This window comes from Enhydra lutris, unplaced genomic scaffold (genome assembly GCF_002288905.1).
Source record: "Enhydra lutris kenyoni isolate GAN:26980312 unplaced genomic scaffold, ASM228890v2 scaffoldscaffold7, whole genome shotgun sequence".
In the NCBI taxonomy this organism is placed as follows: domain Eukaryota; kingdom Metazoa; phylum Chordata; class Mammalia; order Carnivora; family Mustelidae; genus Enhydra; species Enhydra lutris.
In genome coordinates this window covers 34,126,597-34,150,884 of record NW_019154091.1, presented here as the reverse complement: position 1 = coordinate 34,150,884, position 24,288 = coordinate 34,126,597, and the positions used below count along the sequence as shown (strand labels likewise).

General features: G+C 41.3%; 1 protein-coding gene across 1 annotated transcript in view; it reads left to right on the top strand.

The window, feature by feature from the left end:
- LOC111142359 (high mobility group AT-hook 2) overlaps window positions 1-20,079 on the top strand; it is an 80,287-nt gene extending 60,208 nt beyond the window's left edge. Inside the window, exon 4 of the mRNA XM_022495386.1 lies at window positions 19,993-20,079. Coding sequence (XP_022351094.1) covers window positions 19,993-20,079 — 87 coding nt within the window. The remainder of the gene's footprint in view (window positions 1-19,992) is intronic.
- Window positions 20,080-24,288: the final 4,209 nt, after the last annotated feature.

Below are 24,288 nucleotides of genomic sequence, written 5' to 3'. Positions count from 1 at the left end.
GCCTTCCATGTGTGGACTAGTGAGAAGGATGATAAGCTTGATAGCTTGTCTTTTTATACTTTTGATTTTAACTTCACCGTCCTCCGGTCTATTCCAAAATATCCAAAATAGGAAGCATCTTTTAAAAGAAGTATTAATTGTGCCCATTTTAGTCTCCTAGATGTTTTCTTTACTGCTTTGTCGCATAAACTCTAGTATCCAACAACATATTTAAGACTTCTTTCATTTGGATTTGATAAGACTGATTGTTGTAAGTAACAGAGTAACACCATCAGGTTTTTCCCCTCACGTCCCAGAAAAGAAAAAGACTTTTCTCTGCAATTCCCACAATATCCTCAGTGCACTGTCAGTTACCAGTGTTATCTGGTGTTTGTTCCTTCTCTTTCCCAACAGAGTGATCTTGACACTGGATCAAGGGTGCTCAGAGATACCCTGTAGATGTCCAGGTGACCTGTTACTGTAAATATGTAATAAATACATATCTAATTAGTAACTATACAGACAGACAAAATCAGGTGAATACTGTAGAGAGTTTCCACTCCAGGAAAGCTAACTAAAAACCCAGTACACGAGGCCAACAAGGTATAGGACAGAGTATTCTAGTTTTATAGAATGGTGAACGAATACAGGTATGACTTCAAAGAGGTAGGTGGCTCATTGCTGGCAAATCTCAGTTTTGAAGTGGTTTAGGTCCTAGGAAAGTACACACACCGGGTATGTTGTAAGGATGATCTCATTTCTTATAATACTCAATGCAGTAATACAGGTGTCACCCCCGTTTGACTGGTGAAGAAACCAAGGCACGATGGGTGAAGGGGTTTGCTAGAGAATTCAGCAGCTAAGGAGTAAATGATGGAGCCAGGCAGGGAAGATTGGCTTCGGAGCTGCCATATTTGACTCCCTATTTCTTTTTACACCCTAACCCCACGTGTACGGTGGATCACTCTGTAAGACTCTTCCACCTTCTGCATGGAAGACTACCCAGACTGTCTTCCCACTAATTCTTACCCACTTTACTTTTTCCTTCACTGCCACAAATATAGATCTATACAACAGCATCACCAACTCACAGAGTTCCTCACTGACAAAGAATCTGATAAATTCCCCTGGGCTAACTTTATCAGCAAAAACACTAAGCAAGGTGAGAGTTGCCCAACTCTCAAAAATTATTACACCACCAAGTGGTTACTACGTACAGGCCATTTTTAAAGTATACCACTTAGAGCATTGTGTTATCTCACCGTATTCAACTCCGGTAGGACAGAGACCGTGTTTTATGCATCTTTGTATGTCTACCCGTTAGCACAGTGTCTGAGACATAATAGCTGCACAATGTATGATTGTTAAATGGATGATGGACTGAATATAGTGATAGGTTTTTGTTTTGAGTCCTTTCAAAATCCTACTTAATCTTTGATTAATAGATTCGTGGGATTTGATGAATACAAAGAAAAGTGAGATCAGCACCTAGTATTATTTTAGATAATGTTTCTAGAATACTGCCTAAGATGTAAATCAACCTCTCTTTTCTTTCTTTCTTTCTCACTCTCTCTTTCTCCCTTCCTTCCTTTCTTTTATGTTCTATTTATTTATTTTGCTGCCGTCTTATACTACTGACTCAGCCAGCTACATGTGCCATGAAAACCAACAACCCCCACCCCCATCTCCATGCTGCCTTTCAGGTAGACCAGAACTCCATAAAGGGCTAACTCCTTCCTGCATTAGGCAGAGATTAAGAGGACCCTTTATTGCTTTTTCTGTGCACTCTTGCATGTGACCTGATCCTTTCACTCCTTTCCTCACCCCTTCTATCCATAGCTTGCCAGCCTTTGGGACAAGCTGTCTTTTCAGTGTGGAACATGGAAATTCAGCCCCTCCAACGCTGCTTTTGATTCTAAACCCTTATACCTAACAGGCCACTTAGAAGACTGGGATAAACAAGCATCGTAACTCCAGGGAGCTTCCTGGTTTCATGATCCATTTCTGCCTCATGGGGGCCAGACAATGCTAGGCTTGCTTACAGGAGACTCAGCCAGAAAACTGGCAAGTCGATTAATCTGTAGTTAACCACAGCAATAAATGAACACAAAGGAAATGCAGATGTAAGTAGGGGATAAACTTTGAGTGGTTCCATCAGTAGTGATTCATGACGTTGAACTACAATAATATTTCCCTCCCTGCACTCTCCCAGCTCCCTTTATGACCATGGAGCAGCATTCGGGGATCTCCCGTCAGGTCTGGGGTGGGTTCCGTGGTCATGGCTATGGAAGCTGGGTCTGTGGATGTTAGTCTGGCTGACAAATATTTTAATAAACAGGTACTGCTGACAGTGGCATTGTGTGCACTTAGGGGACAGTGGTAGTTAAGAGAGTGACTTGACTATTAAAAAGATCAAGGCAGAAGAAGAGCATCAGATTGTGGCTTTTCTGAGCTTGAGCTTCAGAATCAGAGGAGGCAGGATAGAGAGAAGAAAGCAACAGGGACAAGAACTCGAGTTCCTGCCCGAGCTCAGCTGCCCTTCGCTGCGTAACACAGCAAACCACTTCTCCAGTACCTGTGGCTCTCCGTTCCTTCACCCCCAATACCGGCGATCCTTTCTCAGAAGTATTGCATGAGAGCATGGAGTTACAGAAGCTACTCCCGTGCTGGACACAGGGACGGCACTCTGGACGGTGTCAGTCGCTCTTCTCTGCGTCCCGTCCTTTCTGCGTCCGCTTCTTGGCTTCGTCTCTCAGCTGACTTCTGGCCCTCCTGCCTGCTCAGTCAGCTCAGCGATGACGGGTTTTTAGGATACTGTGTGTCCTCGTCTCCTCCTCATCGGTGAACGTGGGCGGAGTGCTTGCCTCTCCGCCGATGCTCGCACTGATGGTCTTGGCCGGGGGACAGAGGCTGCTGGCAGAAGCCTACGAGGGAATGCACCGTGGTAGCAGTGGGAAAGAATTTGGCAAGGAGGGGCTCGCCACATGATTGTGATTCATACTGTACTCTCGAAATGTGGCAGGAGGGCTAGGGAAGGCTTTTAATGCCAGCACACAGAGAGCAGAGACACTCATTTTCAAACATCACATTCTTTTTATAGTACAGGCATGCCTCATAGGGAAAATATTGAACTTGGCCTGCCGGCCCCACGAGAGTCGTCCCAACTGTGATTTTATTGCTTGAGTCACTCCCTGAATCAGATACTGGCTGCACGGAGGAAGTCTTCTATTAAGGATGCTTTGAAATTGTGTTTTTAATTAATTAACACCAACTCTGGGCTGGTGTTTCATTTACTCCTAGTTGACTCCTTTTTCTCTTCTCTTGTCTGAAACAAGACATGTCCTCAAGGTCTCAGTTGGATCATTTTTAAGGATCTTGGTGAAAGAGTCATCTGTGTTGGGTGAGCAGTGCAAGGGGACTCTTCAAAGCAGAGTTCATCATCCCTGAATGAATCTGATACATGCAAACCATGTAGCCAGGGAAAGTGTGTCTCCAAAAGTCTGGCATAAGGCTTTTTGATCCCTTCAGCAGTCCTCAATCCATTCATCCTGTTGTTAAAACTTAAACTGGAGCTGGCCAGCTGTTGGGAAAAGTCCTCCGTTTTATTTCAACCAAATGGTGCTGCCTCCTGGGGCTGGAAAGGGGCTGACTTCAAACACAATTATAAATGTGTGGCTCTTTCGAGAGGCGGAAACTTACAAAATGGTCTTGATTCACAGGGCCCCTTTGGCTCAAAGGCGCTCTGCTTCCCGTGTGCCATAAATCTGTGTCCGCATCAAAAAGTGTAAAGGCTGCAGTGTATGGAAGTCCCTCTTCCTCTCTGAGGGTGTCTATGGCAGATTTATACTGATGGCTACCCTGCGCCACAGTCACGGATTCCTATTATAGTCATGCCCCACTAACTCAGCCCCCATTTCCTGTAGAAGAGGAGACAAGGTCCTGCGTGACGGAGGGGTGGAATTACAGCTCAGCTCTCGAGGCTCTCTAATTGCCGTTAGGACAGGAGGACCTCAGGGGCCGCAGCAAGAATCGACTTTGTTCATATTAAGATCTCCTGGCTCTTCACAGTCAGTGGGGTTATGGCCGAGCTGCAAGGCACTTGGCCTCCCAATGACAACGGCTGTGACAAGGCACTCCAGAACCCAGCCTTGTAAGCCTACAGACCAAACAGATACATTTGAAAAGAACCAAAGAGCAAATAGCCTCTTTTGTTATGGTTTTTTTAATCTTCAACAGGGAAGCCTTTTTCTTCCAGAGAGCTCCAGTTTAAAATGATAAAAGGTTGGGGGGCAGAGGGGAGAGGGGGTACTACCCCCCTCGAGTCCACCTAGAGGTTTCTGTTAGTGTTTGTAAATGGAGACAGAACAGAATGTGTTCTGGAAACCACCTCCTTGTACACAAGGTTCCTCTGTAGCAAACATCGTAAGGTTCCAGAGCGATGGCTGGTCAGAACGTTCTTTAATTTGACCTTTATTTTCATGGTTTCTACCTGGCCTTGAAGTCCCTGGTGACAAAGAGCTAAATCAGAGCTGTGGTTTCAAGCTTTCAGCAACTAAATGGCAAAAAGCTTAATTGCTCTGGTTTTGGAGGATGGGAATTAAAAGGGGAAGATATTAGAATGGCTTGAGTCTCTTAAGAGGGAGAGAAAAAAGCAAGACTTAGGTCTGACTCTCAGGCTCTCTTTGGAGTCCAGGCTGGCTGATGCTTACCATGGTTTGTTTTTGCTCTGAGTACCCCAAAATGTCCCTCGCTGAATTAGAACCTAGCTTGCATGGTGTTTTTTAATTCATGCTCTTTTTAAGATGATGGTACTCTAAAGAAGTGATACAGAGGAGTAAAAATTTATACTCCTAACAATTAGTGTTACGTTTTTGAATTCACAATTCTTACTAATTTTTCTTCTCTTCCACGGCCAACTTAACATGAGCACGGTTATGTGACCCTGGTGATTATATTATATCCCCTGTATATATTTCTTACCACACTGAGGATTCTGCTTTAAATAGAAAATCAGATTGCAGTTCAAAAAACTTAGTTTTAAAAAACTTCTGCCATCTGCTAGATTAGTGAAAGAGGATCTGGTACATGAAAATTGTGTGTGTGGTGTGTGTGGTTTATTTTATAGGCTCTGCATATTTCTTTGATGATCTATTTTCCAAGCTCATTCTTATCTTTTAGGAGATATTTCCAAGACTGATGCATTTGGCTAGATTTCAGAGAACTCTACAGTGGTAGAGAGGTACACTCCATTTATGGGGAATCCTGCATCAGGGTCATTGAGAGCATTTATTTTGTTCTGTGTTTAAATTTATTTCTGCTCTGGACATTTCTCTCAAATGGATCTTTTTTTACATTGTCAGAACTAAGCACTTTATTCATAAGAACTCTAATAATAAAGCCTTTTTTTCAGTCCAGACACGGGAGGAAATTTGCAAAATGCATCAGGAAAGTATGCCAATTGTTTTTTAAGCCATCGGGTATGTTGAGAAAGTATTGTATTCATTAGTGCTTGCAAAACTGTATATTTAATGATGCAAAAGTAAAATTGACCTCTCCTTTTGGTGCACAGATGTATAAACTTTATAGGCGTACACCCCAAGGTAGAGACTTATTGGAGTAACTCTTAGAAAAGGCAAGGTTGGTCATAAACAGTGATGCAGTAAACCCACAATTATGTATGCTCAATTATTTCGAAGGGAAGTCTGGGAGACTTATATGGTTTTATATGGTTACATGGGCAAACAGAAGTACGGAGAAGCACAAAGCAAAGGCTTGCGTTTGTTGTGTGTATCCCAAATAGCATCCTACTACAGCTTTATAATGTAAATCCACTGGTACCAGTAAAATGGCATTTAAAACATATGATAAAACGAACAGCATTTGCAAAGCAATAAAGACACCACCTTTGCAACTACTTTACTGCACTTTTGAAAATGTTAGTGAATAGCTGTCCAAAGATGCAAATAAATAATATTTTATTAGATTTCAGCCCACGAGAAAGGGGAGGAAAACCTTCAAGTAGAATTACATGATTATTACTTTGCTCCTCCCTCAACTCAGCAAACATTAAAATGGAACATAAAATAAGTCTATAACAAGATTTATGAAGAAAGGTATTACACTTAGGGGCACATTGTGCAGAAAAGTCATTAAAATTGTTTGGCCCTTAGGAAGGAGTGGGGGGGGGGAGTGGTTTACCTTTTTAGAAAAATGAGAAATTTAGATGTCCCAAATGCCTTCCTGACGACTACCTGAGGTTTAAGGTTTAAAACACCAGTGCACCTCCAAGTTCTGATTCATTTTTCGAGCGTGTCGGCTGCTTTTCAACAAACGCAACTGGAAGATTCTGTTTTCCCCAGGAAAACTGCACTAGGAGAAGTTTTGTGAGCCTAACATTGCTTTGGCATGTTCCGGTGGACGAGGCCGCCGAGTGGTTAAAAATGGCATCAGGCATGTCCTTCTTGCCGTACTTCACTTAGGGGCTTTTTTTTTTTTTTTTTTAAAGATTTAATTTATTTATTTGACAGAGAGAGATCACAAGTAGGCAGAGAGGCAGGCAGAGAGAGAGAGGGGGAAGCAGGCTCCCAGCCGAGCAGAGACCCCATGTGGGGCCCGATCCCAGGACCCTGGGATCATGACCCGAGCCCAAGGCAAAGGCTTTAACCCGCTGAGCCACCCAGGTGCCCCCACTTAGGGGCTTTTAGTAAATAAATACAAATACTACGCTTGTGTACGGAACACATGAGAGCAAGACTTCCGGGTGTCTAGGAGCCTTACACCATTACTTCCCTTCTTCCTCCTATGGAGTCGGCCTGGCAGATTTTCTTTCCGGTTGGTTGTCTGCGTGTTTTGATAACGGTGACAGCTCAGCATATTCTTTATGCTTTGTTCTGGCCTGAGTTTTGTTAATCCCCTCATTTCAGTGCTAGATGCTATCCCCTCTCCTTGCCCGATGCCTTTGTGGGTTGCTAAGACTCAGTTTATCCCGTCAGTAAATTTGAGGGGAGTGAGTGAACGTGCGTGTGTCTATGTGTGTATTTTCTTATCTGCAAAGTTTTAACTGTGGCTTACTGTTTAACCAGGAAACTCAGCAGGACAAAGGAGAGCTAACTGAAACTCTATTCCTTTGGAGAGTCTCCAGGTTGGTGCAGTATACCATAAAATGGTGGTTTGGGTCCAAATTCTGTAGCTCATCTTTATCAAGTAATCTTTTTTTTTTTGGGGGGGGGGGGGTTGGGTTTTTTTTTTTTTTTTTTTTTCCCAAAAGAAATGTTTCAAGGAAGTCTTTGAAAAACATTTTCTTCAAATGTTCATTGCATCTAAGATCCCATTTTTGTCCCTTTATTTGCTCCAAAATACCGCCAGACTGCCAACAAAGGAGGGCCTGTGCTCCCAGGAATTTTCTGCATTCCTCACTGGAGTAGGCATTTTTCTCAGCTACAAAGGCCCTTTGGCGAATTCCCTCTAATCATTGGATTTACCCTGGGCTCTGATAGGTGCCATTCATGGACTTGGTCTGCTGTTTGATGGGGCTGAGGCATTAATGGGATCTTTTCACGATAAACAAAACTGGGTAGCATTACCAGAGGGGTCACAAAGCTGCTGTTGTCAGAGGTGTCCTGCTTTCTTTCTTTCTCTCTCTTCTTCTGTTTTTTTTTTTTGTTTGTATTTTGTTTTTTTTTTTTTTCCCTTCTTCCTCTCGGTCTTTTCCTTCCCTTTCTTTTTGTGAATGTACATTTCTCTGTGTGTGCGCAGCATGGCCGTCTCTCAGAGCAGATCTCCTGACCTTTGCTGATGCTTGTAAGTCAGTGGCCAATTGCAGGCTTTTGTCAGACCTACGAAGATCCTATAAGCGGATCTACAGTAGCTCCACAGCCTGCGGGGAGGTCTGTGTTTTTCTAATTGATTAAACATTGGAGGAACCCTGCATGAAGAATCTGATTTAGAGAGATCTTTCTGACACGCTGGCATTTAATACTGAAAATATCTGGTGGTTGTGGTGAATGAGTGTGTGGGAACAAACACGGAACGTTAAGAAACAGACTTGGGGGGACGGCCCCTCCCGGAATGTCTTGAGCGGTCTTATCAGTGTCAGACTTCACAGGGCGCCTTCGGTCCTCGTGGGGATCGTCTCCATAGAATTGATGAGCCAAAGCCTGATCTCGGCAAGAGCAAAGAATTAAAAAATCGGGCTCTCAGAGTTCTCTTCGGTGGCAGAACACAAGTGTTTGAGGAAGAGAAATGGACGTGGAGAACTAGAAAACATGCCAGTTGCGTTATCTACCTCATTTTAGGGGTCCCAGAAGATTCAGGAAAACATTCTTATCTTAAATGGAAATCTTCCTTGGGAACAAGTAGTCTTTTAGGCATGCTAATAAAGATATGTTACTTATTTTCAATACATCTTCTTATGGTCCATCTTTGGGAGGTGGGGGGCAGGGAAAAGGACAAGGGCGGATTGGTTTTTGAGGAAAAATGCAGATCAGTGTTTTTAAATTCAAAAGGGATGTTAGGGAGAGCAATGGGGAGGGTGAGGAAGGATGTTATCCATTTCTCTTACAGAAGAAAGATAAATGATTGGTCCGTAGGAAAGGATAACACAATGGTTTGTTTCCACAAGCCGCTGATGTCCATTCTTCATCGTCATTCTGGTGTGACGTGGTTCCGTGGGGACACTTCAGTGTGAGCTTCGGGCCCTGTGGGTAACGCGTGATACCACGCTCTTTCCCAACTAAGATGAGCATGATAGTCGCCAAAGATCCCCGTGTCAGTACATTTTTAAACACACACACCCTGGAGGTCAGGCAGGGAGAAAGTTGGACGGCCAGCACAACTAGGGTAGAAAATCTTCCCTTCAGCCCAACAGTGTTTTATTAATTTTCTTTCAGGTTTCAGGTGTTTTTGTTGTTGTTGTTGTGTTTTTGTTGTTGTTTTTGGGGTGGTTTTTTTTTTTTTTTTTGGTTTTTGGGGTTTTTGTGATTAACGCTATTTGTTATCACCGGTTCAGTACACTCCATTGTAAATCATGAACCAGTGCTCAGATCTTTTCAATGACTTTTGCACCTCTTGCAAAGTGAAACTTCCCGGTCCCAGCGGAAACCTGCAGCGGCTGGTGTTTCCTGCAGAGCCTTGTTCTATCAGCCCCCAAAACCTGCTAACCAGGCGTCATTTTTTTTTTTTCCATTAAGAAAGCTTCATGAGATTTTAAACGTCTATGTTGCTTAATATTCTGATGTTTCACACATAGTTATTGGATATATTCGACATCCTTTAAGGGCTTCAATTTCATTTTTATCTCCAATGATCCCAGTGATGGCCATGTAGGTTGAACACAGCTACATCAAGGACTTGATTCCCATTTTCTTTAGTCCTCCTGGCAACCCTCAGAGGGTCACACTACAATTATTCCCATCTTACAGGCAAGGAAGCTGGGACTGGGGGAGGTTATGGTATTAGAGGGTAATGGAGCTGGATTCCAACCACATCCTGCAAACTGCAATGGTTGTGTTCTTCCTGTTGTACCCCTTGTCCAACTGTAACCAGTGCTTCCAAACAGATGAAAATATAAAGGTTTAGTCAAATATTCAAATGTTTCCAAATATCCTTATACTTCGTAGCTTGTAGTTTATGACATGTTTGGGAGCATGTCCTTTCCAGTGTTGATTTATTTTCTATAGTACCTATATTTAACTCCCCCCACACCCCAAGAGTGGCTTCAGATCCTACATTCTCCTGCTTCAGAACTCACTCCACTACTTCACTGGCTTTCCTCCTCATCAGCACAGGACATAGGCACTTTCAGATCTGCCTTGGGATAACCGCAAAATATTTTCTGAATTGCAGATAGTTTGAGTAGAGGAAGATGGGGATGGGTGTTGAGTCAAGTTTATCTTTGGGTGAGAAAAATTCTGTCCTAGGGAATTTAATGGAAACGTTCTGGCCAAGTTTCTGAAAGCTTATTAAAGAAAAACCTACTGCTCTAGAATATCTCTACATTCTAGATATTTGACCATGGTCTGTACCCTTTCATTTTTACATGCTAAGGAAGAAAGTGATTATTTTCCAGATTGCATTATTTTTATACTGAGATTTGGAGACCTTTGATCTTTGGATAGTTTTCCTTTTAATTTACGAATATCAGACTCCATTTTAGGAATATGGGTATTTCTAGTTCTGTCATCAATGGCACTATCACATTTTCTCTGTCAACACTTTTGCCACCTATTTGACTAGTTTCTTGAAACTAGGATTTTTCTACTTCCCATGAAGTCAGATGCTGAGGCAGCTGTGCGGGGACTTCAATAAAATAATAAATAAATAATAAAACCCAACAAGGGGAGAAACCTTTTGTCTCAGCCATCTGAATATTTTGTCTTCTGAAACCCTGATTTATAGGATAATTACTTCATTATTTTAGACTATTTGGTATATGCAGTTTAGGTTATTTTGCTAATTACTAGTAGCAAATAAGGTCACGTGTACTGTGTTGACCATGAAAATAATTTGTCTGAATTGCAATCCCTCCCCTTGGAGCATTTCAGTCATTGCTTCCTCTCAGAGGGAAAGGACGGTAATGATCAGTTTCTACATCCTCTAGTACAGGCTCACTGCACTCTTAAATTTGTGTATGATGAGCCTTTGTTACAAAAGTACTAGATCTTATGTTATTAAATAGCTTAACATTTCCCATACTACTATTCTGAGAACTCATTTTGTTCTCACTCCCCTGGGTATGGTCAGGCTCTTCTCCCCAGGATTCCTTTCCAGGGTGTTATCAAGCTATGTAGAATCTGTTGCTAGTTCAGAGCACAGCTGAGTGCCGGAGATCAGAGCATTTCAGACTGAAATCTTGTGCACGATTCGGGTAGGAATCAGACAAATGGCATTAACTTTTCCTCTTAGTACCCAAAGCAGCCTGGCATTAGCCACTGGTCAAGGACCAACTGTGTCAAAGGAAACTGACCAATTCAGTGAACTGTATGTAATAAATGCCCAGAGTGGGGTACTCAGACACCACAGTAACAATTTTATAGCTTCCTGTTCTCGAAAAGGCAACTGAATAAAATTAGCCCAATTTGTGCAACAGAAGCTCTAGTTGTTTCTAAAGACTCACTAAATTCACCTGTTTACAGATAAAGCTAGATAAACCCAAGGATTATTAAGGGAGATTTTGGGGTGTATAGGAGCCAACTTGGAGCAGATTATTAAATTTTCAGAAATTTCAGAAAGTTTTGTTAAATGGAGCAATTATTAAAAATCGAAGTGTATAAACTTAAATTATGTAAAAAAAAAAAAGGTAACACACAAAACTCATAATTTCCAAATTATTTTACTGAATTTTACTACTATTGATGCCTTTGAGGTTATATGTGCTTCCTGGATCTGTATGGAGAAAATAGTACATGATGTGTGCCACTGTGTGTCTCTTTCCAACACTGTGTTCAATGATGACACATGGGTAGCCTGAGATCGACCATGGTTGGGAGCATTTATGTCACAGAACTTGGCAAATGCTGCTAATAAGGCTTGACATATTGTTTTGGTGGTTTTTCAGACTTAAAAAAGTTATCAAGAACATTTTAATAATGCAGGTTAAACTTAAGAGAGTTGTGTCCATAGCCTTCACATTGTGAATAAAACACAAAAAAATTTGAGCAAATATTCCTTGAGTGTTCAAAAATTTTTATCCAATTCGGCAAAGAAGTCACTCCTATTATTGATGAATGAGTGAAGTTCCAACTTGTTTCACTTTGGTTTTACTTATTAATGTAAACAAAAATATCAGCCCATGTTTATGTTGGCATTGTACTGATTTGTTAATTACATGGACATTTCTTTGCTGAATGGAAAAGGAATCAAATATTCATTTATAGTCTGATTTTATGACACTATATTTGATGATAGAATTATAAAAACTGAGTGAATTTTGCAAGAAACAGCATTTCAAACTGAAGTCATAGATGTTTGGAATGCACAAATAGAGTAGTGTACATTTTATTATTATTTGAGATTGTTTAATATACATTCTTTATGTCACAAAACTTACAATAAACTTGCGAAAGTGTATACAGGCACACTTTTTCCCCCCCTCCTGGAGAGCCAGGTGTTAATCATTTACCAGATAACAGAGACAATGGAAGCTTTATGACCGAATTCACAAATTCTCCACCAATTCCTGTTGAGTCCTATTTTTAGGTCCTTGTTATTCCAAGGACACCAGCAGAACTTTTCAAACAGAGTGAAGAGTCACACACACACACAGGCACACACACAAACAAACACATGCCTAAGAAAGAAAAGCCACCACTACTAACCTACTTTGTCCTTGAAAATCTAATCAAAGTACTTATATCTGAAATCCACAAAAGTAGATCAGAAAACAGCCTTTTATGTTAGGCACACAGAATTGTGCTTCGAGTATAATAAAAATTGGTGGCATTGATTTTTTTTTTTTATTTTAATTTATTTTTTGAGAACCAGCTGTGTGCCAGTCTTTGTGGCTCCACGCAGAGATAAGACTGGGTTCCTATTTTTCAAGCCAAGTTCAAATGTTTGTTCACAATATGGATCATCCCATGATGTTTTTTGCCTTTCAAATAAATTGTAAAAATAAAGGGTCAATCTCAGTTTCTTAAGGAAAATTGATAATGAATTAGCTAAGGCCAATGGTAGTCTGTTTACCATGGAATGGAAACCAACAATATCGATCATCTGTTACGTGCTACATTCTGTACCAGGCACATTCCTCAAAACTGATCTCTTCAAGAAGCTTGAGCTAGGTTCTAATATCTCCATTTTATACAAAAATGAGACATTTTACTTAACATTAAAGGTGATACTGTTAATAAATGATGAAGATAGGATTTGAGTTCAGCTCCTTCTGATTCAAAAATTCTCTTTCCTAAAAAGATTTTTCACCCCAAGAGACCCTAAAAAAAATCCCCCACATTTATATTCTTTTGTATATCATGGCTGATCACGTAGCCTGGGGAAATGCTTTTCCGCAAATGCAAGAACAAAATTCAATGACTTCTGGATGCCCAGATCTGTTTTTAGTAGTAGGTAGCATGGTAGGAGAAGACAGCCTCACAAATGAGGGAACAAGACGGAGCACTGGGTGTTCTGGTATGTTTTACATTCAGAGGAAAGTTAGAGAACCGTATTCTGGTCTCATTGGTCATCTCGGGTACAACTAAGATTTTGACCTGCTCAAGCCACAGAATCTAATTATTAATCTCACAGTGTGGCCTAATGGAAACCTGACTTCCTTATTGCTTTCCCATGGAAAATGGCAATGTGCTACTTACCAGTATTAACCCCAAATTTTATATCTCAATCGTGTAGACTGAGATGGTCATATTAACCAGGTAGTATATGATTAGAGAGAAAAGAAAGCAAGCCAAAGTGTGATATACCAGAAGGAAGAGAGAATACATTGTTCATAAATATAAATATTAGCCTAAGGATATATATATATTTAAAAGGGAAAAAAGGGGCCTCTGGGTGGCTCAGATGGTTAAGCGTCTGCCTTCAACTCAGGTCATGATCTCACGTTCCTGAGATCGAGCCCTGCATCAGGCTCTCTGCTCAGTGGGAAGCCTGCTTCTCCGTCTCCCACTCCCTCTTCTTGTGTTCCCTCTCTCGCTGTGTGTCTCTTGGTCAAATAAATAAAAATAAAACCTTAAAAAAAAAAAATTAAAGGGGGAAAAAAAGTGCCAAGACCTGAAGTATCACGGGAAATAATGCCTCTGTTTAGTCGCTTTATGTGTTTTTGTATATTGATTTGAGACTTATTTATATGTTTTCTGTAAAACACACAATTTAGAACTCGTGGCTTTGTTGGTGAAAAAGCCTGAAACTTGGGACACTTCACTGAGGTAGTGCCCCCCCAAAACCTGTAAAGTTTAATATATACAGGGTCAACTCACACTGGGAATGAAGAGAAGGGTGGATTTTTCTTTTTCTTTTTTCTTTTTTTTATTAATTGCTTTATTTTAAGTCAACAGTTTGAAGCAATATAAATTGCTATTTATTGAGGAAATTTTGGAGAAATGCCGAAGCACACAGTAAAATGATCTGAGGAGAGAAAAATACCTTCTGGGGAAATACCTTCTGGAGAAAGCTGGAAAGACTGTGGTCCCAGGAGCAGGTCAAGCAGGCTGAGACATTGTCTGGGGGAGGCAGAACAATGGTCCCTGACTCGAGGAGCCACTGTAAAAGGGATCGAATGCAAAAGGTTCGAGGTGTCACAGCGAGTATTTATTTAGGTCAAATGTTAGCAAAATGTTTCTGACAGCCCTGTCAAACACTGCATCACTGGGCCTGGAGAGGCTGTTTGCCTTCCAAGGGCAGTGTTCCTTCATCTTGAAAATGAATATGGATTAAATCACAGGAATATCTGCCCCCTTCGCTAGGTCGTGTCTTCTGGCTTCTTGGTTATGTGAGATACGGGGCTTCTGTGGATAATTAGCAGATAACAGATAACGTTCATTTTTGTTGCTGGAATGGAACAAAACTCAACACTGACCCATTTACCTCCGGGGTAGTTGTCTAGAGCCGCTTGATTTCCTCGTGGAAACGGAACGGAAATGTTTCATTTGGGGGAGGCAGGGGTTAGAGTTGCTGGTAATAGTAAATAACCAAGCCAAACGTGTCACAAAGTGACTATCATGAATGGTAATTATAATTCATTTCATTTGCGGAGTAATTGGCAAAGCACCACTTCACGTGACAGATGAATCATGAGCTTTTGTCTTCCAGAGGACCCCAATCTAGGGAGGTTTGGGAGATTTTTTCCAAGATCGTAGAACTCATGGGTTGAGAGGCTGGGCCTGGAGTCCGGATTTACGGCTTCCGCCCAATGCTGCCTTTTGGCTCAAGCAGTCGGCTGAATGATCAAAGCCTTGCCGTCACTGGATCTGCTTCTAGATTATAAACTCCTGTAACAATTGCAAGTTGCACAGCAGTTCATTTGAAATTACTTCTGATATCAGGCATTGTACAATTATCAGTTAATCTCTTTCAACATATGATTGGGACATATCCTGTTTTTCTTACAGTGGAAAGCGTCCAGAATCAAGATAACAGCACTAGGCACCCCTGTCCCCCAATCCCCTAGCAACTGTTCTTGAACCAATTTTTTAGTGCCGATTTTAACAGGTGAAATATTGCGGTTTTACAGATAAAGAAAGCAAGGTGCACCCAGAATGGTTCTGATCGCCCAGTCAGTTGGCCTGATGAGTTTGAATGATGCCATTAATAGATTCAAACAATCATTTTGATATTTGTATTAAATCGCCTTCTAATTTGAAGCTATCTTTTAAGCTTCCCATGTATGTACAACGCTATAGCCAGATTAACTTTCGTTTAGGTGGCTTGTGGAGTGAAACAGCGTTTTAAAAAAATAACTTGCAGATGCATGAAAATCATTTATATCCGACTCTGAAATGAATGTCTTAATGTCTTTCTCTTATAGGTTGGGCTTTCTGATTTTAGGGGATGTAGGTCATAGTAAATTGACTTTATACTCAAATACATACAGACATCTATGAAAAGGTAATAAGGAGAAATACGAAAATGGATATTTATTGTATATAGTTAGTGATATTGACATATTCTGTTAAACCAAATGAAATTACTCTCTTTGTAAGACAAACACGATTGAATATTGTTTGTTTCAGAGGCTTCAACCTACCTGATGTTGTTTAAATCTTTATCAAACTTTCTTAGTGACATTCCACTATATTTTAAAACTGGTTGATCTTCCAGGAAAAAAAAAAGAGAGAGAGAAAAATCTTTCTACTATTCTGTTCCTTTGCTTATTATTACAGCTTTCCAGGTTGAGGAATAGATAGAAGAATAAACAAAAAGTTAAATAAGATACTTCATGTCAAAACCTGTCCCATGCGTGGACATATGCCCGTATCACACAGGCACATAAGCACTTGACCACACTTATTCTGAAACTAGCACACGAGAGTGTGCCTGTAAATTCTTGTCTCTATTTTGCATACTATTTGTTGCAATACCTTTCTTCTTACATAAGGCATATTTTCCCTTAAAAATCCATTTTCTTTAATAACATATATTCTTTTTTCAGATTATTAAAGTAATACACTCTTCTTTAAAAATTTTGAATAATTCATAGAAGTACAAGAAATAAAACAAAACTGTTCCCTTAGTCCTACTATCCAGAGGAAGTCTGCTTAGTATTTTGGTATAATTCTTATATAGAGTGAAGAATTTTTTTTTTAACTAAGTATAATATAAAGCCTATCTTATTTAAAAAATCTGGATTATACTTTACATATAATTTGTATTTGGCTCTTTACACTTCACAATATACTGTGAGCATTTCCCACATCATTAAGTATTCTTCTAAGTAACCAGAATACATCAGCAATAGCTCACTTAAAACAGTGAACGAGCTGCATTAAAAGCCAGCCAGAGCCCTACCGAAGAGCTGATGCAATGAATACCAATCATAGCTTAGTTGCTGTTCCATATGTTAATTTAATTTGACAGAGTAAGAGTCTTTGAAGTCCTAATTCTCTTTTGCATCCAATAAACCAGTTTTTATAGTGCCTGAACTTTTAGACATCAGCCTGCAGCTAAACTCATGTCGGGAAGTTGCCATGAGGTCGCATGTAACAATGGCCAGAGGGGAGTTCCTCTGGATGTCTTGTCAGAGAGGCGAGGGGGACTGTGAGGGGTCACTGGGGACGGGGTAGGGGGTTGGGGAGGGGGTGGTCAGTGTCTCTGGTGATAGTGTCTTACAGGCCTGTGGATTTGTTGCCATTTCACAGGAGCCCTCGAAGGGTGATTCCTACAGACTCGGTTTGCAGTAGTCCAGCAAGATTCGTTAATAAGCATTTGCATACATTTTTGTGTTTATTAGCGGGCTCTGTGGCTTTGGAAGGGAAAAGCTAAGCAGAACTCTCAGTGGCATGTGGTTTTTTGCACCCAGACTCGAACAGGAAGGCAACTCGCTATCGTCTTGCCCACCACCAACACTTAGAATTTGGACCGTGAGTCGGTTCAGCTCACAGAACGCTGTTCAGGGACATCGTTAGGGGTGGTGGGGGAAGAAAAGGACATCGGAGATCAAGACAGAAGAGGTTAAAAATAACAAATCGTGATGAATATGAAGTTGTATCAGTGCAAGAATTTAGAGTTTTGTTTTCTTATTCTTTGATTGTAAGTTCTTTGAGGGCAGAAAACCATGCTTGTAAGGTATGACTAGTTTAGATACTGACTCTTGGGGTCTTAATAGTCATTCCATCGGCTCCGCATCAAAGGGAGTGTCATATTTGCTACAAACGTTAGGAATCAGTGCCTTGTTAAACTGGGTTTCATTTACAATTACTGATCATCTACCGTGTGCCTGGACCAAAGTAAGGTTAGCATCTGGTTCCAAGGCGAATGCGGCAGACGTTGTAGCAGAGGATGAGTGGAAACCAAACACGTGAATGGTTAGCTTCAATAAAAAGGGACAAGGACTTTGGTGGAGTCCCATACCGGGAGTCCTAGGCCTCACGGCATTTGTCTGAAGTTAGGAGATAATTCACGATTAAATGAGTGTGAGGGGGTGAATGATGGAGAAATTTCAAAAGGAGTCCATGCCCCTCTTTGGAAGCATCTGGAAGGTCTGTTCCTTGGGGAAGCGCTTTGTAAATGACAGTAATTCGGGGATAGGGAGCAGAAAGTTGGAGTGGCCACTTAGGAGGCACACAAGCCAACATTTAGGGAAATTGGTTATTAACGGGAAATTATTGGACCAGTGCTTAATTTTTCCAGTAAGGATGTTTCTAGGTAACAATCCTGTTGTGACTGAGTGGTTCTGGGATGTGGTAGACATGGGATTAAGCAGCTGCACTGGATAGTAATGATGTAATTGGGTTTCCAGCATAATTTCCAGTCCTTCTACCGCTCCTGGGTGGTATCAGCTACTCCTGTGACCTAAGTTCCATGTTAGCAGCCCATGTCAGCTTTGGCCGCCGCTTTCCAGTCTGTACAAATGGAACTTGACTGTCTCTTTCCACTAAATTACTCAGTTTTTACTCCTTTAAATAAAACTAATACCAGGGCGCCTGGGTGGCTCAGTGGGTTAAGCCTCTGCCTTCGTCTCAGGTCATGGTCTCAGGGTCCTGGGATCGAGCCCCGCATTGGGCTCTCTGCTCAGCAGGGAGCCTATTTCCCCTCCTCTCTCTCTGCCTGCTTCTCTGCCTACTTGTGATCTTTGTCTGTCAAATAAGCAAATAAAATATTTTTTTAAATTAAAAAAAAAAAAACTAATACCATACCTGCCTTTGTCACTTTGTGCTGGTATAAAACTGTACTACAGACCGGGAAGCTTCTAAATAACAGAAAGTTGTTTCTCACAGTTTTAGAGGCCAGGAGGTCCAAGATCGGGGAGGTGACACAGTCTCGTGAGGTCCCTCTTCTAGGTTGCAGACATCTTGTTGGGTCTTTCCATGGTGGAAAGGGAAAGCAAGCTCCCAGGAGCCTCTTCTAGAAAGGCACCAATCCCATTCATGACCCAATCAACCCCAGAGGTCCTGTCTCCTCATACCATCACTCTGGGAGCTGAGATTACACCTGTGACTTTGGGGGAGACACATTCAGACCAAAATGGTACCTACAGAGTAGGAGTAAGCATTAGAGGAAATGAAATTCCCTCCTTGTGGAGGAAAAAAAAGCCAAATGAGACAATCAAGTGCACCAAGAATTTGCCTGAGACTTGGGATTACCCATGGGATTACCCATGTCTGACTGAAACATCTGTTCCGTGGGCTTTCTCTTTGCCCTCAGGGAGCTATTGGCACGAGCCATGAGCTGTTCCCCTCAAATCAGGGTACCTCACAGGCACATTGCGGTTCTTCTCTTCAGTGGGTCTCCTACTCTGTGCAGTTCCCTACTCACCCATTCCAACATCTTCTCTGTGCTTTGCCTCATCTCAGTAACACCTTGTCCACTCATCTCTGTAGTTTCCCCTCTCCACATAATTTCTTCCTTTCTTTCCTTCATCTTTCTCTGTATTCTTTCCGCTCTCTATAGTTCTGTGTTCTCTTCGCTCAAGCCCAGCCTCTGTCTTCTAACCCAAAGGCACTTGGAATTATGTGACATGTGTTTGTCCCTGCCTTGAAGGGGCCTTTATCTTCAGCGGCACTTGGAATTATGTGACATGTGTTTGTCCCTGCCTTGAAGGGGCCTTTATCTTCACCGGCTTACCCGGCATCTAACGGATATTTAATAAACGATCCTATTTCTGACCGTCATAATTCCAATAAGAAAGTTCATTCTGCTTTCCAAACAGTCAACTTACAAACAGACTTTTGGAACTCAACTCCAGGGTTGGTTGAGGACTTCACGAAACGTGGTCAAAAAAACAGCAAAAGGCTTTTTGTTGCAGAGCTGTAATCTTGATGTACTTTGGCCCCACCTGAATTCCACTGTAATTGCTTTTACAATATATATCCTGCCATCTACTTTAAAAGGTTTCATTCTGAACGCATCTGCTGGCGGAGGATGGGTTTGCTTTCTTTTCTAGGAAACTGCAGCTTAGCAAACTATTAGACTGTCAGACTTTAATTTTTCTGACTTCCACACTGTTGATTAATTTTTTTAAAAAAGCCAAAGAAATAGATTAGCTTTGTTTGTGCATTTTAGTCAATGATTATAGGTTAGCAATTTAATAATTTTAATAGCAGATAGCACATCTAAATCTCTTCTACCATTTGTCTGCATGTCACCCCCGTACCTGGGAGCCACAATGCTTTCAAAAGAGCACATCAAAGTAATTGTTTTGCCTGGCGCCAGTACAAATTTCTGCTGGGACCTGTCCCATTTAATATAAATTATATTACCTGTGGAATTTAAGAGGATGTAAGGAGTAGCGTGCCCTGCAGGCAGGAAATTTGAACTATGGTTTGCCTTTTTTTTTCTTTTAACTCTGGTTTGTTCCTGTAATATGGGATATTTAGCATCCCTAACTTCCGTTTAATCTTTTTGCAGGCGTATTTTGAATTTGCATTCTTATGGAAGACAAATTCAAAAGTCCTCTTATTCTCTGAGGCTCGCTTGACAATGAGAAATCTCTAAAGCTAGTGGTATCAAAGCAGGACCTAACTATGGGAAGGGGGGAAAGAGATGCTATTTGAATAGGTCTACTTAGAAACAGACCAAAAAACAAACAAACAGAGTGATGAAAATAGAGGCCTTTAACCTAATTTAACCAAGTCATTATGCTTCAAACCTGATGTCATGCCTCTGTTTTGCCTACATAGACACGAATGCAGAAGTCAGGCATCCACAGGCAGGGCCTTGGAGACATAAACTGCATAGTTAGAAATCCACTGAACCCAATTTTATATTTTGCTTAATGGAGGAAGATAGTAGACTTTCAACAGGAAGGAGAAACCCATGTCCACCCAGCTATTTAAATGAAGAGGTCCTCCTTCCACATACTGGCATACCTTCGATGACTTGGGTCACCAATATGCTAATGCCCTGTGGACACCCCCAGGGGCCCAGGTGGTGCTCAGACGTGAGATGGCAGCATACGTATCATTTCGGGTGTCAAATGTCACTAGGAACCTCCCCCCACCCCCCCACTACCGAAGAAAAAGGTAGACAAAAGTTAATAGTACAAAGGAAGAAATAATGAAAAGAGCCAGAGAGGAAGGAAGGAGAGAGACAGAGACAAACAGAGGGAGGAAAAGAGGGAAGGGGACTAAAGAGCTAAGACCAAAGCAATCTAAGTCTGCTTCTATCCAGCTCCCTTCTTCGTGCTCCGGATAATCCTTAACATCCAGTCCTTCCCAGGCCACAGCCTGGCCTTGAACACTTACCCCGTGGGACACCACAGCTGACAGAAGGCTCCTTTCCTGTTCCCAGCTGGTAAAAGGGGCCTCCACTTGATCTCTTAACTGAGTCATTGTCTTAACCATTCTCATGATACAGGTTCTCATCACCAGGATTGAATACTTTCTCCAAGTCTTTTTATTCTTTTGTCCAGTAATCCAAGTAGTGTCTGGAAGACAGATACTACAACCTTGAACAGTAGTGACCACTTGCTGAAACACTGTCTTAAATCTTTGATCTCTTGCTTAAAACCCTTGACTTCTTACTCAAACCTCACTTCTATAAAAGCGGTATTATCGTTTCAATTTTAGAAATCATTGAGCAAGATGTCCTATAGCTTTAGCCACAAGTATAAACACATGGCGTTGGTAATGCTCTGGAAGACCTTGCTGCTTTCTCTTTGCTCCTGTGTGTGTGTTTCTCTCTACCCCCCACCCCACCCCCTCCCCTCACCGTGGTCTCTGATTTATTGTGGATATCTTCAGATGGGAACTTTGGATACAGGATCCTGGCCACCTTCCCTAGTTTTCTCCTTGTTTCCCCCCCTTTTGAAAATAGCTCCTTATTCGTTCTCAGAGCACTGTCCAACTTAAACTGAAATGCACACCTTCATGGTTTTCCTTTGGTTTCTTCTGTGCTTCCTTTTTCATACAAAAGGCTAATTAAGTACCTTTTGCTTGAGGGTGAACTGAATTCAAACCCCCAAATTCAACTCTTAAGTTTTTGACGATACAGACTAAGTCACAGCAATTAGAAGTCACCAAATGTCAAGAAAGAGACCCGGTTTTTAACCTTCCCCGGATCTCCCCCCTCCCCGCCCACACTGCTGAAGCTTGTTCCTTTCAGCGTAGAGCCCCACAGACCCTGCCACAATGATCAAGATCCTTGTGAATAACAGCATGAAGCAATGAGGCTTGAGAAGAAGGATGGACATTTTCTAGTGCTAAAAATTAATGTGGATCTAGTAGAAACTCAACTCTTTATTTTGAAATAAGACTTAATATATATAATCATTTGGAATACTCTGATAACTTCTACTAGCAAGCTTAAGACACAAGCAAGTTTAGAAGATTCCACTGGGCTCAAGTGTTGGGTCTGCAAAAGAAGTGGATTTTTATTAGAAAAACAAATATTCTAAGGTTGGCATAGCAGACACTCTGTCTCTCTTTAAAGTTAGTTTTAGGGCACCTGGGTAGCTTAGTCGGTTAAGCGTCCAACTCTTGATTTAGGCTCAAGTAGTGATCTCAGGGTTGTGAGATCGAGCCCCAAGTTGGGCTCCATGTGGATGTGGAGCCAGCTTAAGGTTCTCTCTCTCCCTTTCCCTCTGTGGTCTGCACCCCCACTCTCTCGCCCTCTCTAAAATAATAATAATAATAATAATAATAATAATAATAATAATAGTTATAGATAAAAGAATAGCTTAACAATGGAGATGAGCTGGTTATTGGGAAGATGAGCCCTCTGAAAACCTTAACATGTTTTCAGCCTTCGCCGGAAGCAGGTGACAAGATAGGGTCCACATCCTCTGCCCAAGACAGCAGCCTCCCTGCTGGCACATTGCTAGGCAGAGCTCCAGGAAAAGCTGTGTGGTGACAGAGAGATTAGGAGGCAGGTAGCAGGGCTGGATCCCGTAGTTGTCTATTTCAACTATGGCCTTAGCATGGTCGATTCCACTAATAGAGCTCATCCCTAAAGCCAAGACTCCTAATGAGCACTTGGGCATTTCAATTTCCCTCATATCAAACAATTTCAATTCCATTTCTTTATTCCATGGGTTTCCTCACCCTGTAGCCCTCCCCTATCCCTTAGAGTTTAGAGCATCTGTGTGGACGGAATACCATACCACAGCGAAGGTTCGGTATTGATGAATATCCGAGATTTGGGATTCAGCACATTCAGTTATACATTTATCAACGATTTCGTGCTTGAAATTGTTTTACAAGCACGGCCCGCCAGGAAGGAGACTATTATGATAGCATTTTCTATACTAAATTCTGCACTCTGTGGATCTGGCCATATCTCTATGTATAGATAATATACTACATGGAACACTCTCGAGTTAGACACTATAGATTCCTTAATATTTATTATCTGTAACTATACTTTCTTCCCGTTAGTTTTTCTGTTTATGTTCTCCATCCAAGCCCCAAACACTCAATAGTTGCGATCCTTACCACATTTCCCAGAAGGATTCTTAAGGTAAACGAGAAGTGTTTTTAAAATTTCTTTAAATTTCTGTATATTATTTTAGGAAGCAAAGCAATTAAAACCTTTTAAAACATTAAAGTGAGCTTGATGTGTGTTTTATATCTTATTTCTCCATAGGATACAGTACTTTAAAATTTTCAGTACTGTAATAATAATAGATGAAAACTTGGGACCTTACCTGTTTCAAATTTGGAAAAAAAAAAAAAGAAAGAAAGAATAAACAAATGAAAGAAAGCATGTTTTCTGGGCACAGTCTTCATAGTGGGCTTCGGCAACATAAAGAGCAAAAGCTTTTAGACATCGCTTCCCACATCTAGAGCCGTTGTGAAACTAATCTCGTAACAGGTCTATAGAGGGCCGTGGGTGTCCACGTAAGTCCTTTTCATTGTTCTCTTACTCTCAGTATCACTTTTCCTTTGCAGTTCTTCTTCTGCCTTTTTAAGCAGTCTCTAGAATTTACGAATTAAGTGAAGGGAACAACACGGAGTGGTATGGTTGACAGTCAACCCTCCGTATGTGTTTGGAAATGCAGGTTAAGTTTCTGGAAAGAATCCTGGACTTGGGATCCATTCAAGGACTTAATGTCAAGGCTTAGTTCTGTCAGTTACTAACTAGGGAAGTCCTTTAGGCTCTCTGGGCCACAGTTTTATGTAACTCTGAAATGTTAATTGTCACGGGATAATTATGCCTAGTGTATACGGGAAGGTGAGAATGAAACGGGGCACGATATTTTTAAAACTGACATCACTATAAAATCTATAGAGATAGAAAGTTAGAGAATAAGCTGCTTTGAGGATTGCAAAATCCCCAGAAGTGATCATTTAGTACTTACATGTTTCTGCTCTGGGGCAGGCCGACACTTAAATTCTTCCTTTCAGATTAAAACCTGCATTGCTTGAAAAATACCCTCAGAGAAAGAAATGTTGTAGGTCTTTGCTTCACAAAGAGAGTCACATGGGATGTGACGAAAACAAAAATGTCTGCATTATTTATAATCCTGATTTTCTTGTTTTTTATTTATTTCCCCATCCGACATTTCTTCTATTTTTCCATTCCTTCTGCCATTTTGTGCTGTTTTGTCCCCTGCCATTCTGGGGCAGTTTTCCTTCTCTTCTTTCTCTCTAGTGAACTCCTTCAGTGATTTCCTCCATTTGAAACAAATTCCACCTTTCATGTCCTCCTCGGGGTTAGTTGTCTTGACTTCTGCACAGGAAGACGATTCCACAGTGGTGCTTAGCC